Below are 19,447 nucleotides of genomic sequence, written 5' to 3'. Positions count from 1 at the left end.
TCCGATTAAGGTCTTCACATTCTGTTAAATGGAACTGAGTGGGAAATCAATTATGTGAAATTAGCTTAACTATCCTGCTAGCTGTTAGGAATGCAACGCGAGAGCCGAGCCGAGAGGGGAGAGAGATGCCTTTTTAAGTGTCAGAATAGCTTTAGCGTCGCGGGATCACACCTCACGTGGATTTCGGCGGTGGTGAGGGAGGAATGAAGACAGATGTAAAAGATCAAATGGTGCTGCAGTAAATATGAGGGGAAAGTGAAGATGATCGCCCAGAGGCATTATTGTGGTTGTGTTTGATGATGCTGACAGACATAATAGAGTTCTACAAATGTTTAAAAAGCCTCGGCGGAAGCACAGCTGCTTTGAAACCATATATATATATATATATATATATATATATATATATATATATAAAAGTGAAGGAGGGTAGCGAGGGAAAAAGTGAAGAGAGGGGTGAAAATAACCACTCGCCGAAATATTCCACTGAGAACAAAATGTTTGAAAAACTGCTGTGGGAAAGCATTAGAGCATTACTCCAGTCCACCAGGGAGAGAAAACAGACAACGGCTCACTCCCCCCTAATCTGAGACTTCCTGCTGCCTCAGCTCAGCCTCCGAGATCTTTTCTCTCCCATAGCACCGAAAAGGCGAAAAAAAAAAAAAAAAAACAGAAAAAGAAAAGGGAGTCAAAGCTGAAGTGAGGTGAGGAGAGGTCCCTGCCTCCCTCAGAACGGAGATCTCACCTTGAAAAGGCACCCCCCCCCCCCGCCCCCTGATCAATCTTTCATTGCTGTCTCCCAACAGCTGGCCTCTTACCCCCCGCCACCCCCCCACCCCCCTCCCCCCACACACACACCTCACCCCACGCACGCACACACACACACACACACCTCCTCTTTCTCCTCCTCCTCCTCCTCCTCCTCTCAGATTCCATCGCTCTTTGGCATCATGGACCCCGAGCGATGGCTGCTTCACTGAATCGCTCTGATGCTGTGTTTACAGACCCACCTGCCATTTTGCTATCTGCTGCTCTGTAACAGCGTAGCAACAGACACCCGAGCGACGCTGCTGACACCATGTCAGGAAGACCGTGAAAGCAAACACATGAGTACAATACACACATCCTCCTGCGTCTGTATATATATCTGGAATACATACGGCTAGGTCTAAAAACAAATCTCATAAAGTATTCAGTTTGAGCTGCAGGGAGGCCATGAGTTGTGCTGACAGCAACTTTAATGGGATCTGTTGTTGGAAATAAGTTAATTAATCTTGTCCACTTTCTCTCAACTTCCTCCTTCTACTGCTTTGTTTCTGGTTCACCCCACTCCATCACCTTTTAATCCTTCTCTCATTTCATTTCGTCTCTGATGCTGAACTCTCGTCTCCAAAGTGTCCCCTCTTCTCTATTTCTGTCTCTCTGCATTTCTCGGAGACAAGAGCATTAAGAATGGGGGGGGGCAAGAAGGATATTTCTCGAGGGACCCGCAGACATGAAACACAATGTGCGCGCGCTTATACATCTTCACATTTTCTTCACAGTTGCCTGCACAACACACTTGGCATTTGGAAACAATGCAGCTCCTGTCTGCTGAATTATCACTGGAGGTTTTTTTTACGCCGGTTATTTTCAAGCCGTCGACGACGGCTCTGCTTCCCATTTTGCGGGAGCGTCGGGAGAAGAGGGAATAAACACGGGAAGCTGTTGGCGTGTTCGCAAACATTACTTGCCGTTAATGAAAGTCAGTGAGCAAAGACGGGAGATAAAAAAACGGAGCCAGCAACAGGTAACATCTATTTGATGAAGTGTGCAGTGAGGAGAGTCAAATTAATCACGCGCGAGTCGTTATAAAGAAACGTCCAGATGGAGTTTAACAAAGCCAAAAACAGATAGAGGAACTAAAAGGAGAGATCATGAATAAATATCAGCAACATACTTCTGAGGAATAAACATGCTTTTCCTTCACTTTTACATACTCATTAAATTTCAAGTAACATGTGCAGGGCATACTTATCATGTCCTGGCCTTACACTTGTATCAAATGGGAATCCTGCATTAGTAATTAATGGTGTTGATCTTGTCGAGATTTCCCACCGGGTCAGATATGTTCTTCATCTCCTCGGGTGGATGTTGTTGCAGCGTTTTGTCTGGTAAACATCACCAACAAAAAAAACTGATTCCACCAGGGGTAATTACAGCAACCACTAGAAACAAATCAGCACAGCCAGCAGTGAAATGCCCTGATTTAACAAAGTAGGATATTAAAGCCAGCAGACCTGGATGCAATAAAGTGGCACTAAAGGACAGTTGGAAATTACAGGGCTGAGGAACAGTCCCAGTTCATTGGTTTTATTGACCAACGCACACATCGACCATTACTTTGGGGTCATTACACAAAATGATTCAGATACAATCCAATATTGTCAATAACAGGAGAGAGAGCTTCTATCTGCAAGAGGAAGTCGACTTTTAAAATTCAAAAGGCAGACACAAACACGGGTCAATGCTGATTTGTTGATCTAGTTTGGGTTGATAACAGCTCAGTTTTTGGCCAACAGAGTCAGTAATGAATTGAGGGAGATGTCGGGCTTACAGCCACTCATCCAGCAGCTGTGTAAAGCCCTGGTTCGCTAATACCACTCCACCTTTGCACAGGTTTATGGCCACGGATCAGCAGGCTCAGTAACAAGGCTGACAGAGGCTTCTAACAAGTCAGGAGACAGGCAAACAGATGAACCTGGCAGCTCCTGTCTTCGGAGGGAGCGGCGAGGGGAGGGAGGGTTTGGAGATAAATGGGAATCATCCAGTCAAGCGTGGCTGGACATGCGAGTCCATCTCAATGGACTCTAATGACTCGGTTAGGGAGCAGTGTGACGCGACTCTGGTGAGAGGATTTAATAAGCAAAAAAGGGGGAGAAATTTCAGCAGTCCTATTCGAGGGCCACGGGTGGCGTGAAGGAACGATGATCCTGATCACTGGGCTGACCACTTTCAAAACACGGATGTCAGACGTGAACACGTAGAAGACAGAGTCATGTCTACCTGTACTCTCCACACACGCTCGAGCAGAGACGGACAGACACCAAAAAAAAAATTGTCAAGTCGACCGACATCTGACAGAAAGCAGAAAAGACAGTTTATCCATATAAATTTGAGGGTTTTGCAATCACTGTTTGGAACAACATTCAAGCGATACAGAGTCGATGAAAACCTTAACATTGAATTTTTTTTTAAACAAACTGTGAAGCAGGTGTTTCCTGACGTCTGTCAAAACTAGTTTCTCCTAAAAAAAAAAAAAAGTTTCCCCTGGTGAAAAGCTTCCATTTGATTCCTGGCCAGCAAATAAAATGACTTCAGTTTGTGCAGACTGTTTTCCATTTCTACACTATTTCATGCAACAAACTGGGTAGTTAAAGTGAGCGGAGAGGTTTTAATCTGTTCAGGACCTTTACTTCATGTCATTCATCCCGTGAATCTTTTCTTTTCTACTAAAGACTTGAAATATTAGAATAGTCATTATAATTGAAAAAAATTACCGGCGCCTGGTTGTAATGCGTTACCACCATCAGAAGGTGGCGGTAATGCGTCTACAAGCTGTTTGCCAGCTGCCATTAAATAACATAAAGGGAGGAAGATCATGCTGCTATCAGGGATCCAGAGCTTTGCAGGTCAAGTTTGTAAAGACAACTGTCAGTAGCCAAAAATTCTATTAAACATTGAAAAGTTCAGTGTGAATTTTGAATTGTAGTTATTCTTGAAATACCCATCTCTAGTACTAAAGTATCTGTCCTTTACTTTGTTTTTCATTCTACTTTATACCTTCATTCAGATAAGGTGATAATACTTAATAAACACATATGATAAGAATATAAAATACACTGATTTTAGGAGTGGGTGGTCCTTTTTGGTTGGTTCCCCTTCACCAAAAAGGCAGTATGTTCTCAAATGGGAATGAACTGCAGTTATACAGTATATTACCTATCTACTTTATTGGAAAAAGCTATTTTTACATTTTGTAAACTGCAAAGCTGGGGATGCTCCCGGCTCTTGATTGAACTGCCAACCCCCATGATTAATGGAGCGATGCCACGGTTTGAGAATAAGCCATCAAATGTTCGGCCTCGTTTGTCACATTTCAGATAAATTGTTAGCAGTTGAATCAAAGTGAAAATGCTTTCGTCTAAACTAATTTCAATAACTGATTCAGCTCCAAACGGGGAGAATTATTAGATATTTCACAACAAAGCTGTACTGGAAACTGTTATACATTAAATAAAAGTAGCTCAACAGGAAAATGCTCTGATATTATAACAATCCAATAATGTAACATAAAAAAAATCTGGCAAGCTTGTTGTTGTCGTACATTTTGTTAATAAAACTTCTATTCCTCTACTTAAGTTAGACTTTAAATGCTAGACTTACTGTATAATTGAGTATTTTAACATTGTTATATTGGCATTTGTGTTTTTGCAAAGTATTTAAATGCTTTTTACCACTGTGCACGTAAAGAAAAAATACCATAATAATGACGTTTTTTTTTTAACAAAGATAACATTCCATCATCATCTTTATGTTACCTGATGGGACAATAACATTCACTGGAGCCAATCAACAAAGAGAAACACTTCCTGCTTCGGGAAGACTAGAAAAAACAATTCAAGTATTCCTAAAGTAGGCAAACATTTCTACAAGCTCATCTTCATATAACAAACTATGGGGGTTGGGTGAATATAAACTCAGCATCATGTTATAGACGAACAGATGATGCCATAATGTAATATTGTCTGCCATCCGATGTACAAATCTCGTAAACAATTGCTTCAAAATTAGTCAAAGACCGCACGCCGCATGGTTGATATCACAATGACTGAAAAAAAACAACTAATCACTGTATGCAAATATCATCAAACTGTGAATAGCGGGAGGACAGATTTATCATTTAGCTAATCAGGAGGACCAGCAGAGAAGTGCTACAGTCAAGACGTGTGTTCACATATTTCCATATGTTTCCTTCACGCCAAAAGTGTAAGCGATTTCCAGGGAGACGAGGAAGGTTGTAAATATCCTCATCATCATCGTCGTGTTAATTTGCTGCCATCCCCTTTTCTTTTTCTTTTATCCCAGTGTTGCATAATTCACAGTTTAACAGCCAAATTGATAGAGGAGGAAATTGAACCAACATTATTGCCGTATGTGAATAAGTAATAATAAAAATGGGGACCAGAGGGGGCAACAAAGCCCCGCAGACGCTGAGCAACTCATTCATTCCGGTTGTCATGATGAGACGCGCAATAAAACCTTCGCCGCTCCTCATCATCGATCACGGCTCCGGCCCTGGCAGATTCTTGGCTCCCTACGTCTGAGGCCGGCCTCTCTTGCAGTGTACAACAACACAGCTCCCGGAGCGGCGGAGTAGCGGGACACCATGTAAGTCCTTAAACAATATTGATGGCAGCTGAAAGCTCATGAACCCCGGGACGGCTGGGGTGCACGCCGAGGAGTATTCTTCTGTGGCTCGATGGCTTTCATCCAATCTAGTGGTTATCAAGAATCGGACAGCATCTTGTTCTGTGCCGTGAGCACGTAACGCCGGGTTTGTTCAGGTTGCTGATCAGACAAGAGGTCACGGCAGCTGACAGGGTGGGTGGAGGGGGGAGAGGCTTTCACTTTATCTGCTGCCTTGTATAGGACGAAGGCGATGATAGCCAATCTACTGCGACGCCGCCACTCATGCTCTACTTTACTGTTTAGCTTGGTGTCCATTACCTTACTCAGATACCATCGAGTGCTATCCGAGCGAGTCAAGTGGCTCCGACCTCCGGGGCTATCTACTCATAATCCTATATCTCCACGACAGAAGCACCATTAAGAAAACCTGCCAGAGCTTTGATGGTGTTTGAAGAGCTCAGAATCCTTCGACGGATGTGTTTTATTGAGCGCTGGTGAGAAATCGAATGCCTGCCCATCAGGGGGCCATAAATGGTGCTGCGAATTATCAAATAATTGAAATCAGGGAAAGGTCACCGGCGTGATGGCGAGTGACCTTCGATCAATGGCAGGGAGGTTGGGTCACACTTCAGTAGCACGGCCCAAAGCCACGGAGGAGGGTGAGGATCCAGGATCACAGAGGGACAGGCAGGAGGGGGAATGGCAATGGATGGAGTTAAAAGCAGCTAATTAAACCTAAAGATGAGATGCGAAGCGGCCGAGGGGACGGAGGCGAGCCAGCAGCCGTCTGGAAAACACTTCCAATATTTCCTCTCACTCTTTCTTCGGTTTTTCTTCCTCTCCTCTCGCTGATTACTCAGTTCCTCCCCCCTCCGCTCGGCTGTTTGATCTCGCCGTGGCGAGTCAACCAGCAGACGGGTTTTATATCTTATATTCAGTGTTCCAGATGAGGGAGCGTGTCATAATTTTTTTTTTTTTTTAAGTCTTCTCAAAATAAATGAGGCTCTCTAAAGGCGAATGCAAATGACGGCGGTGGAGGCTGAGACAACGCCGGCCGTTGCAACAGACATCGATAATTTGATTTGAAGAAAATCGGTGTGTATTTGAGGGTTTGAGGCGGCGACGGTGAGTAACTGCAGTCTATCTACCTCTTACTTCTGTTCCAAAACGCCCGATTTGATTCAGACAGGTGTAGGTGTTAACTGTCCTCCTCCGCGCCGATATTCGCTTTTGTTGCTTCTTCCGTTCGTCATCTCCACGCTGCTTTACTAGTGTTACTGGAAAGAGAGAGAGAGAGAGAGCGAGAGAGAGCCGCCTGTTTGGCAGACTGTAACACCACAATGACCCGTAATGGATAACACCGGGGGAAAATGTTTTCAATTTTCAAATGAGATGAAAATGACTTTGGCAACGGATGCCAGTGATAATTGGCTGGAGATGCTGCTGCAGTACAAAAAGGACGTGCGTGAGTGTTATCAATATTTTTTAAGAAACCCTCGGAGCAAAGTGTCCAGTTTCTAAATGAACTGATCATCCTACTCAACAAACATAAAGAAAAAAAAAATCAATATCTCTGTTAACTGTCCATTCCTCCAAATTAGAGCCACCAAAAGGTCCGTGGTCAACACATGTCATCATCTCTAAAACACAGGCTGTGACTGTGATTGACTGGCACACCAACACACGCCCACTACCTAATTGCGATTTGCTGAGAGGAAGACAAAGAGAGGCGGCTTGCTTGTCAGCGACAGGATGCCGTGAGGCCTGGGGAAATTGAATTCAAATCAAGAAGGATTTAATTAGACCACTTTGTATCTTTCATTGCCACAGAATCCTATTTACATTCATTCTTGGGTTACTAAGCCTCCCTACCTTAGTTATACTGGCTCGGCTAATCTTCAAGTCTTAAAAAAAAAAAAGAAAGAAAGGAAAAATAGTATACGATGTGTTCGAGGCGTTGAGATCAGGGATGTATTTAATCGCTCAGAGTTTCATCTAATCCTCAACTACATGTATCATAGAAAAGCATCCAAATGGTGGATCACCACAAAAAACATGCAAGAGAGTCATAACCTGCTCTACATGTAACGCATCCCCTCCCTTGTCCATAAGTAAGGCAATGCAATCCAAATCTACAGAAACGGGTACATGCACCAGATGAAACGGGAAAGAAAAGCATCTAATTCCTTATTACATTGTGTGCAGCATGTCAATCATGACACTCTAAAATCCCCCTTTAAAATAAAAAAAAATGTATTTAGATGTGCTGGAACAAAAAGACCTTGAAGGCAGGATTTATCAGCTTAGCTAAAGGGAGATGATCCACTGAGTGCAGATAGGAAGGGGCTGCCCCGTCTTATTCTCAGCTTATACAGAGACACGCAGAAAAGCGGCGTATGATTTTCACATGGAATCCATCTGGAAGGCCTGCAGGACATACATTCACTGATAGTTTAAAAAAGAGCAGTTTAACATGATAAAACCAACATTAAACTTGCTCTCACCTGACTCCCTCACTGCTAACGCCTCGATCTGTTCATGCATTCCCCCCGATGTTTTAGCGATAATGCTTTTCAGTTTGAGGCGGGACGTTTATTGCCAGTCCCGTCAAGTACAACTACATGTTTAGTGTTAAACAGGTTATTAAAAAAATTCCCCTTGGGGATTAATAAAGTAACTAACTAACTAACTAACTATCTATCTATCTATCTATCTATCTATCTATCTATCTATCTATCTATCTATCTATCTATCTATCTATCTATCTATCTATCTATCTATCTATCTATCTATCTATCTATCTATCTATCTATCTATCTATCTATCTATCTATCTATCTATCTATCTATCTTGACAAACTATCACAACTCTGCAGGTCCCTTCAGTTTAAACTCCCGATGTAAACATAGATTAGATTAGATTAGACTTTATTAATCCCACAGTGGGGAAATTTAGTTGTCACAGCAGCATGTACACAGTATGAACAAATTTACAAATACGTATGAAATAAACAAAATAAGATAGATAAAAAAATATATATATTTTTAGAAAAAAATGAATTTCCTGCACTGAGGGGGCAGCAGTCAGCCACTGAAGGAGCTGCTTGAAGCTCCTACAGTCTCATGGAGGTGGTGAGAGGTGTTGTATCATAGCATCAGTAAAAACAAATTACTCAACGCCAAACAACAACAAAGTTATAGAGACTAGCTCATTGACAATTTGAGTATTTAGTTACTAAAGAGCCAAAGATTTCCATAAGACTTGGTGGAGACCAAACCAGAGCTAAAAGATGAGTGAATATACAACACAAATTATAATGAATGCAAATGTTGGCAAAAATCGAATAGTTTGTTGATATTGCTTCTTACTGCTGTACACTTTTGTTATAGTTTGATAATCAGAAGGATTTTCTATTTTGTTTCTCCTCATCCATTCTCACTGGCATTGTGTTCATATTATTTCTGTTTTAAGGATTTTGGCTTTAGTTTTTTTAGTTTAATAAATGTATTTATATCAGGGACCATGTACAAAATACATTAACTTGAAAAACAGGAACAATGCCTTGTACCAGTTTTAGCTCGTGGCTAATTCCCATCTGCAGTAAAATAAAGAGCAAAACCAACTATCTCAACTACAAATGGACCAACAGCCTGTTGACACCCATATAGAGAAAGACTCAGTCTATAGAAATAAACACAAAACACAAGACGATTTACATTATCTTGTTTTGGACCAACAAACCAGTAGTGAATGATGCATCATTTCAAATCAACATGGAGGCCCTAGGTGGCCCCCAATCAGCATTGTACACCATATGCACCAAAACTCACCACTGCTGCAACTACATTTAGAAAAAAAAACTCTCGTCTTATCATTTTCGCACTCAGCTACCCAAACAGGTCACTGATTGGTCCGCCCTTCAGGGTGGCTGTTCAAACTTCAACGTGAACAAGGGTACAAGACGACACTCACAGTGAAGAAAACTGAAGTTATGAGCAATAGTCTGGCATATCCGAGCTTGAATGTTTTATAATGTGTCTGCAAAGTGGAGTTTCTCTCTTCAGGTTGGCCGTTAGAAGTGTGGGCAACAGAATTTTAATTTTTCTATTTGGACGTTTGCAACTCAGGAAACCTTGGGAGTCGCAGATGACTTCACTTCAAATTTTGATGCACACAAACTTTAGCAAAGAAAATGATTTTTTTTCTCATTATTTGTACTGATGATTCACCCAACAACGGGATGCTATCCTGAAATAACTCCAACTTCACTGCTCCGATGTAGCTTAAAATGCTCCAAACGTCACCATCAATAGGATGTAATTTAGATGAGCACACACAGGGTCACAAAAACACAAACTGATACTGCACAACATATGGTACTTATGTAATATTGAATGCATGCTGTAGCCTAACAGTCAAATTTGACGTTGTGTGATAAATAGTCCTGGAAATAAGACAGCATTAAAAACTGTCCAATCGTTACTGCCAACAAACTGTTTTTTTTCTCGTTTAGTATTTTTATCAAATCTTGAACATCTTTCAAATTTTTATTTTTTTCCTTCATCAGCCTGTTTTTCCATCTGCCTGTGTGATGATGTGGAACATGTGAGACAAAAAGATATAATCAGCTGAGTGGCCCACAACAGACTACAGAGTGGAAAGCGTGTAAGAGTGTCGAGCTGCAAACGCTTTCATTAGCCCTCATAAATGTTACCTGGCACATATCTGAGACAGGTTGGGTGGATCGCCCGCAGCGATTTGGCCCCTTCCTACACATCCCCATCCTCCTCCGCCTCCCCACGCTTCAGTCAGTTGACAGCCTGGCACTGAACATGATTCCTGAATGTCGATTTTCACACTCCTCCTCTATTTCTATCTCGACAGCCTGAGCGGAACGCCACCACAGAAACTGCGGCTCTGATTAGAAACCAATTAGCTCCAAAGATCCCGGGGGCCAGTGCCGAAGAGGCTGCAGGATGTCATCTCGATTCGGCTCTTGCTCCGGACGGAGCGCTCTGCTCTCATTTGCTGCGAGTTCACAGGGAAAAGTAAGATGACAAGCGGAAGAGCTACTCCTTTAATATGACCTGACCTGAATGTGAGAAACAGGCGGAGATTGATAAGCTTTGGGCCCTAGTTTGTGTTTCTCATGTAAATCACCTTTTTATATCTTTGGCCTGAGCATTGATGATTACCTTTGAGTCAGTAAAAAACAAGACACTGTTTTCATTAAAGGAAACTTTGATAAAAGCTCCAGTTTGTTTAAAAAAAAAAGAAAAAGAGTAAAAAAAAAAAATCATTTTCATAATCCTTGAAGACTATTCTGCTGCTACAATAAACCAAAAAAATGGTACCAAAAATCTGGCAGCAGTGGAATCAGCTTTTTTCGTCATTTTTCGAACTTTCAAATACTTGCAAACTTTTCTGTAAAAGTTCCACAAAGTGGTCTGTTTCAGTAGCAGAATGTGCTCCATTTTCTAACATAACATGTCAATGTGTTTCTTCGCAGATGACTGTGCAGTGCATGTAACTAATAAAAGAAGTTGCAGAAGAGCTTCCCTCTCTATGAATTCATGTCTTCTATATGGGAACAAAATAAGTAGCATGAAGCAGCAGAAAAGTGGCTGATTAACTTCTGCAGACACACTGGAGATGGACTGAATACAGAACTAACAACCCTCAAAGTAAAAGACTCGTTCTGCATCATAAACCACCAAAAAATAGCTTCCCCACTGACCCGAACAAAGATGTGGAAGGGTAAATCGGTTCCACACTACTCACTATCTCCAGGCAGGTTCTGAGTCAACAGTCGTGTTCGTAATGAAAAAAAATGACAAAAAATTAAGTGCAGCAGGCAGTAACTGTAATGGGACGGCATGTGTGATTAACGCTCGGGATCGTGTGAATGGAAGCCGTGGCCTTGTGATTATCCAAGATATTTTTTTTCCCTCCGGCCTTGTCTGTGTGAAACGAGAACATGATTGTCACCTCCTGCACGGCTCTCAATAAGGCGGCGCGGTAATAAGAGCCTTTATTGTGTGGGGCTTAATAATGGTGTGCACCAGGTTGCAATGAGACACTGAAAGTTACTTCTACTTAAATACGCATTGATAGACACACTTACGGGGCCGTAAGTAGTTGCGAGCACTTAATGAAGGGCCTTGAAACCTTGCAAGCTTGTTTCATTACCGCTTCTCATTCTCGCTGCCAAGTCAGCTCAGTGCTACCTCCCAGCCCTCCAGCCCCAACGGCCCCACCCCACCTCACAAAACTTTATTCTTCTGATTAATTGCAGCCTTTTAGGCTCGCTCACAATCAGCTCGGACCATTTTGCAGCCTTTTCATTACAAAGTTAAACGTCTGCCGATGAGAATACAGTGGCAGTAAATGCCATATCCTTTCAGCACGGCAAGGGCAGGGTAATTGTGTCTGTGGCATAATCGTCCCTCGACAAAAGCCAGTGGAAATGACAGGGTTTTAACATAATAAGGAGCACTGTCATTTTGGTTTCACCCTGCAAAATCCTCCCCACCAGCATTAGTGCTGCAGTTTTGATTCCCTCTATTTCAGACAATGTTTATCTTCATCTTAGAGCCTCCATTTTTTTCTCTTTCCTTCACTGCCGATTGCCTGTAATTGCATCCATCTGCTCTTTATACATATAGAGTTACTTGTCCTGGCAGAGATAACAGAGGGCAGCGAGGAAAAGCAGCAAGACGGCAAAGAACAAACCGGCTACAAATGTCAACTGGTCACCAGTGAAAGACACGCGGCTGTTTAAAAGGCAAAACTTTTCTCTTGTTTTGACTTTTCTGTATTTTTAATCTCTGCAAGTAGACAGTTGACAAATTAAATCAATAAATCACGCAGGATGGGTGGAGTGTCAGAAATGATATCTGTAAATGTGAAGATTGGGGGGTGCAGATTGGAGGAAATGCATCTCTGTATCTCCACTATAGGGGATGTGCAGCAACAAATGTTCTGCATAAACAACAATCACAGAAATAAAAGTAAGGTGAGGATCCAACGAGCAAATCATTCGAGGTGAGACGCCCTACAGAGGATACGTATCTCCTCCACATTAGATGCCCGGCGACAGCTCCAGCCTCACAGAAAAATAAATCCCTTCCCTCGGTGTCACACACGGCTTATTCACATTCACACCCTCCTCCTTCCTGCTACGTTTGCTCCTGTAATTCTATGACAATATTCGCCTGCTTCTCTCTGTCAGTGGAACTTGAAGCCACGGAGAAGTAACCACTACAACAGATATTAGGAAACTGTGTGATGCTGCAGCCACTATGGGGAACCTGGTGTGTGTGTGTGTGAGAGAGAGAGAGAGAGAGAGAGAGAGAGAGAGAGAGAGAGAGAGAGAGAGAGAGAGAGAGAGAGAGAGGAGACTGAGTATGAATTATACATGTTTCCGAAGGGTGGCGGTGAGGGGGTGGGCTTCGCATTTGTCAGAATAAATGCATAAAGCGCATTCTTGCAAAAAGCCCATAATATTAACTGTCACAATTCAAGGTTACCAAACATGCAAGGAGCAAATTATTCATTCTCACACAAAGCACAGTGATTAGCTGAATAACTGCTGACAGCAACACGAGGAGTCGGGTTTACACTGGAGGCCATTTTGTGCGAAGGTCTGTGAGAGTCAGGGAGGGTTAATTTGTGTTAAGATTGTGTGTGGATTGTTAATTACGGAGCTGTTTGTGTGAAGTGAAATGTTCATCTTATGATCAGTGGGGTTTATTTCACCGTCCCGCTTCACTTCATCAGATCCTGAAACACTCCTTCAGTCACTGAACAAAAGTCGAGATTTAATTTGGGTTAGCTGCAGCACGGGCATCAGTCTATTTATTTTGTCACTCACATCAGTGCCAGCCAGAGTAACGGGGTCATCCGAGAGGTCTGAGGTCACAGGTTTTCATGCCAATGTTTTAGGACAACTTTAGATGATACTATAAGAGAAATGTGAATGGAGTATCTCCACATCTCTACATCTTTATTGGAGCTGCCGTAACTGACAGTGGAGACACATGATGTTATAATAAAAGAAGATTATGTTCAGACTGCAGGCAAATCAGATCTTTAGGACAGACTGCCCACACTGTTATTTGCAAGCGAGCACATCGGATTCGATATGTCCAGACATCACCGACCTATCTGCATGGGTTGCCGTGGTAACAACCTACGCGCAGCTACGCTGGTCACGTAGCCTTCCAACACGGAAGTGGCAGCAGACTATTTTTCGGCTTCTGTCCGTAGAGTGTTTGTTGACGTTGTCCGATAGCGCTCTGCTAGCGGTAGCATAGATTCTGTCGATAGAATCTCTGAAAATGACGCCGTCATCGTGTGTTGCGTTACGAGTGACGTAATAAAAGTGATCGCAGCTCGTAGAACGTCCGAACTGAGACACATCTGTACATTTCTGATTGTAATCCCATTTCAAACCTGCTGCAAATGTGGTTTGGATCCAGACTGCAAAAACACAACAAATGTCAGATTTGTGCTGGCAATCTGAACATAGCCAAACATGGATCCGTCAGGTTACGGCTGTAAGAGGTTCGAAGTGAATCCCTGCGTTCAACAGAGTTCTTCCCCGAGAATCAGAGCAAAGCTTCGAGCCTTAAAGCCACGACCTGTCTCTTACATTCAACAATCATACAGACAGACTATTTTTTTTTTACACCGAGTGTCGCCTTGATTCACCAGGAAGCTCGGAGGCTGGAAGGTTGAGGTTTGTTTTTTAAAACCGCATCCTCGTCTAAATTCAACAAAATCCTGCAGATGTTGAAAAGATGAACTGAAACGGAAAATGTAAGAGATCACACATCACTTGTTTTAGAGACAGGAAGTAAAAGGTAAGGTGAGGTAAGAAAAGCAACAGCGCAAAGAACGCCCACCGAAGACTTCATTGAAAATGAAACACCTGATATCGTGCAGCGTTGAGCGTATCTGCAGCTCTGCTTGCAGGATGATAACATACCGAACGACTGCTTTAAAATTCTCCTCAACTGGACTGGAAAGTTAATCAGTAAATAATTACCTTGTGAGGAATGGTAATCAGCAGTCGGTTTACTCAGTGCTCTAGTCTCAACACTGTAATTACTTTTTTGGGGTAACTTTGCTCTAGAGTCCTCAAAATATGAACTCATAACGACTGTTTTGTTCTAATCACTGATTTGAAAAGCTATACTGACATTATCAGTAAAAAAAACCCAAAAAAAACGTGATTAGTTCCAGCACGAAATGACTGACGGTAATATCAGTAATTTTGTTAAATCTACAATCAGATTCTCTGATTCTCTGATTAATTACATCCAATAATTTAGCACCATCATTTTTAGTTTCAGTCATGCATTTTGAGCACCCGACTAACTGATGACAGCTAACATTTAGAAACAGAATGCACATAATCAGCTATGGGCCAAAATAGGCCGATATAAAAACAGCAGCGGTTGCCCTTTTCAGTCTACTGGGCCTCTTTAATGGAGGTGATGCTGCCCAAACTCCACACACACACACACACACACACACACACACACACACACACACACACACACACACACACACACACACACACACACACACACCTGGAGGAATCTAATCCATCTATTTTGTCTTTGTGAAAGGTCCCTGCAGTTTAACGTAGCCTCAAATTTTTCATACCTTCCTCCCGCTGCTGCTGGAAACTATCACCATGAACTCATGCTGGGAAAAATATGGCACCTTCAAGTAGCCGTTTGTGTATTCTGATGATTACAACTCGCCAGCCAATTACTGTTGTGTCTATATTGAAGCGGTACGAACCCCTCCGCCACGTCGCAAAAAACGGCGAGGTCGGGTGTGTTCATTTAGTCCATACCACTTGTAGGAGAATAATATGCAGATAAACCTGGTCAACTAATTACAGTAATGATTCCAAAATGTGCCGAGCGGTGCGGGCAGATAATCACTGAAGCATCACGAGACGCAGCAGTAATATGCTAATTTAGATCTGGAGTAAATAGATGCTTGTTATTTTGGTTTTTTGGGTTTTTTTTCCCCTTTCGTTTTGTGTTGCACAAGATTGGCCCTACAATTTAACAAAATGCAAAAAACACAGCGCGCTAATGCTGCATACATCCAACTCACACACCATGCTTCACCAGAAAGAGACATTCACTACACTGGATGGAGATTATTGCAGCTGCGGACACCACGGGCGTTTTTTTTTGTTTTTTTTTAAAGCTTAGTTTGGCCCCCGGAAAGTTGCAGAGGACCATGTATTTATCACCGCGGAGCTCTGAGAGGAGAGCTACATGTAAACACACACAGCCAGTGTGTCCTCTTAACCTAAAGATCCCGCTGAGCTGCTCCACAAACACACAAGAGTTGGTGCTGTTTTCAGTGCACTCAGGGACCCCAAAAAGTTGTGGAAGGAACCGAGTCTGCTTGGAACATTTCTCACTAAACTTTTGCAGGCAAATTCATGCTCTCTGCACCCGCATGTCCGCGAGGCTCCACGTGATGTAAATGTAGACATCTGCTCAAATCCGTGAGGGTCCAGCTCTCTGCAGACGTCCACATGCAGACGAAAGTTTGTAACTGCAAGTCCACCGACTGAGCAAACAGCAGAATATCAAAATGGATGTTTGATCCACTGCTCCACACCTTTAATTCAACTTTAAAAGGGAGCAAAAGGACACAGATGGTGTTGCAGTCTTATAAAAGATCTCTCCTTGAATACATCACCATCACTTTAATGACCGTAGCCCCCCCCCCCCCCCCCCCAAATCCACGACCGTGAAGCAATAACGTGCATCACATGCAGTCAAAGGAACAATAGAGTAGATCCTTGTTCAGTTTGTAGTTGAAGGAGCTTTGATTTGTGCATGCTTTCCAACGATGGAGCCCAAACTGTAATACATTCTCCAGAAATGCGGCACTATGCAAGTCCACAAACTCCGCCTCGTAAGTCCAGTTGAACTGTATAGCACACCAACGTGAGTCCTGAATTGTAGCATGAATGAAATCACGTGCATGAAAAAGCATGAGTTAGCCTTCTAATTTAGATCCCTCCGTTATGGATTCAAACCAGCCACCTTCATCTTCTTCCTCTGCAACCTTCAGGCTGAAGCTGCCTCCCTTTGATCTCCACCTCTGTGTGCGTTTGCTTCCCCGTGTGGCTGACGGATGGGATCATGAGGCCCTGGTTGAGAGAGATTGCCATTCTGACACATCTGTTTGACAAGGTGAGAGAATATCTGTGAAAGAAAAGACGAGGAGCAACTGCCCCCCTACCCCACCTCCCCTCCCTCCCGCTCCCACTCACCCACCCACCCGGCTCATGTCTTGAGCGACAGCACCGTGCGGTGACACACATTTTACATATGATGTGAAAAGTGAGGGAAGAAGGCAGCGGGGGACGTATTAGTGTGACTTCCTTTACGAGATGCGTTCAGAGTTTGAGGTGCTGGAACATCTCGTCTCGGAGACCCGGTGCACTCCCAGTATGCAGGCTCCTGTCAGTAGAGCCTCGAGAGTGGCTGAAATTACAGCTGCAGCGAGGGGGGAAATGAAGCCTTAGACGTAGAGCTATCATCATGGAGGCTATAAATCTCACAAATACAAATCCCTCCATCTGTACATCCTGTTTCCTGCCCGTATTCGCTCTGCAGGGAGTTTTCTTTTTTTTTGTTATCCATGGACATTTTTTTCAGAACAGAGTGCAGTAACATTAGAAGAAGTTGAGTTTGTACCACATATGGATCTGACAAGCAGAAAACAACACTGTCATTGAAAATGACTTGCACCACCTGGCACGATGAAGTGAGCAGGATTTGGGTAAAGAAGAAGTGTGTGTGTGTGTGTGTGTGTGTGTGTGTGTGTGTGTGTGTGTGTGTGTGTGTGTGTGTGTGTGTGTGTGTGTGTCTGCAGTGCTGGTGGTCATCACTCATGAATTCAGCATCTGATTTGATGATACACACTTTGAGTGGTGCATTTTAAGCTCCTTATTACACAAACATTATGCCCGCGCTCACACACGCACGCCACTTCGCCCCTCCACCATACACAACACACAAAGTCACCTGCAAAGGCAGGCGCATAAGCACGCACGCCACGCGCACGCATATTACACGCTCACACCCAACTAGGCTGGCACACGCGCGCGCGCACACCAACAGTTTGACACACACTTGTCTGCATCGGCATTTACGCAGTCTAGCTGGAGAACAGCAGCGGCGGCGGCATTCTTATCTGCGTCCTCTCACATCCATCTGCTGTTGTTGGGAAATCATTTATATATATGGAGCGCATAAACGGGACCGCTGCCTGCAGGGCGACACAGAAAAACTGCTCCACAAAGCTGAGAAAAGACATGCAAGCATCTCTTCTGTCTGCCTGAGCAGAGTCACGCCGCTTCATCACTTCCAGGCACACATCAGATCATATGTGAAGGCTTTCTTGTGTGGTCTTTAAAAAAAATATTTTAAAACAGAATCGCTCCTTTTTCCTCCTCTGCAGCCAAGTCCATCCTTTCACATTCACACAACTGACTGATCTTGGGGAGAAAACAAGATCTCATCATGCAACTTTGGCAAAAAGCAAAGCGCACAAGGACGCGTTAAAGAGCACCTTCATTAACGAGCACGAAAACGGGTCAAACATGAGCTGACGCGACCATTCTCAGGACAAACACATTCACACAAGTTCAACTGGACTGAATTTAATTCCAAGTGTTGTTCAACTCACCAATAAGAGCCAGCTGTAAAAAGTACAGTCCGAGGAAGTCCATCATGGAGTGCGACATTAATTCAAACGGATGCAATCCGGGGCGAGTGATGATGTGCGAGAATAAAAAGCCCTCTGTTTGCTGAGGATGGCACCGAAATTAAAGACCGAAAGAATCGCAGCTATTTCTCAAGTGATGACTGACCACTCAGGCTTACGCCGGAATCCACAGCACTACGTGAAAAAACATGAGCGGAGCAGAACATCATTTTTTAACAGTCAAACTTTTGTCACGGTGGAGAAATGGGTTCCAGCCGCGCCGGATCCACAGCGATGTGAGACGAAGGGGAGGGGGGGGAAACAGTTCGTTCCTTACGGGGAACAAATCTTGCGCATATTGAACATCCCTGGCCGTTTCATCCGTCCGTGCTGAGCGGCTGCTGCTTCTCTTCGCCTCCACCTGCGCGCCGCCTGGAAAATGCGGATGAATCACGGGCGCGTTACTGTGCGCACTCCGACCTGCGAGTCACAGTCCCTGTGATCCTCTGCTCCCAGGCGGGCCGGCTGGAGACGCCCAGCCCAGCTCGTTTAAAAAAAATCCAATCTTGGCAAAACTTGAAATAGGACGAGTTAAATCGATAGCCTATTTCATACTGCCATAAAATGGAAACAACAAACCCGCGTAAAATGGTGCATAGTCTGTATGGGTGGGTAGATCGTATCCACACTTCTCTGAAAAGTAGGTTATTCCCCCCTCGAAAAAAAAGAGAGAAACTACCACAGTTATCCTGAACGAGAATCATTAATTCTGAGGCAGTTGAGAAAATCTTTTAGGGGCCCTACAGAGCAAGAGGCAGTAAAAACAGAGCGAGGCTGACTCAGTGTCTGTGCCTCTTAATGTTGAAAATGAAGAGACCATCTTGCAGCCAGCATGGGCTGTTTGAGGCTACCTTCTGTCTAACGTGCTCACGCTGGTCTCTTCTTTCAAATCAGAACAAAGATCCATCTATTTTGATCTGGGTTTTGGGGACAGCGGGGCCTGTTTGACGCTCCACACAAGCTCCACAATTATTATTTTAAGACATAGCCTACTTTTTTATCTACAAATATTTGTTTGCCCTTCATGCACCCTGAATAAGCCTGCAAAAGCTGCAGTGCAGCGGGAGAATATTCACGTTACTGACAGCTGTTTCTTCCTGAATTATTTCCAAGCCATTAAACTTAACTCTCTAGATGAGAAATTAATTTTTGAGCTGTTTGGGGTTGTTTTGCCTCATTCCAA

The 19,447-nt window shown here is 43.5% G+C and overlaps 1 protein-coding gene across 1 annotated transcript in view; it reads right to left on the bottom strand.

Moving 5' to 3' along the window:
• Nucleotides 1–18,990, bottom strand: part of gfra4a (GDNF family receptor alpha 4a) — a 117,569-nt gene extending 98,579 nt beyond the window's left edge. Inside the window, exon 1 of the mRNA XM_069160765.1 lies at nucleotides 18,187–18,990. Within this exon, the coding sequence (XP_069016866.1) occupies nucleotides 18,187–18,244 (58 nt within the window). The 5' untranslated portion in view covers nucleotides 18,245–18,990. The remainder of the gene's footprint in view (nucleotides 1–18,186) is intronic.
• Between the last annotated feature and the right edge of the window lie 457 nt (nucleotides 18,991–19,447).

Source organism: Embiotoca jacksoni, unplaced genomic scaffold (assembly GCF_022577435.1).
Source record: "Embiotoca jacksoni isolate LCO1_2020_lvr unplaced genomic scaffold, fEmbJac1.0.p SCAF_27, whole genome shotgun sequence".
Taxonomy (NCBI): Eukaryota; Metazoa; Chordata; class Actinopteri; family Embiotocidae; genus Embiotoca; species Embiotoca jacksoni.
This window is presented reverse-complemented; position numbering and strand designations above follow the sequence as displayed.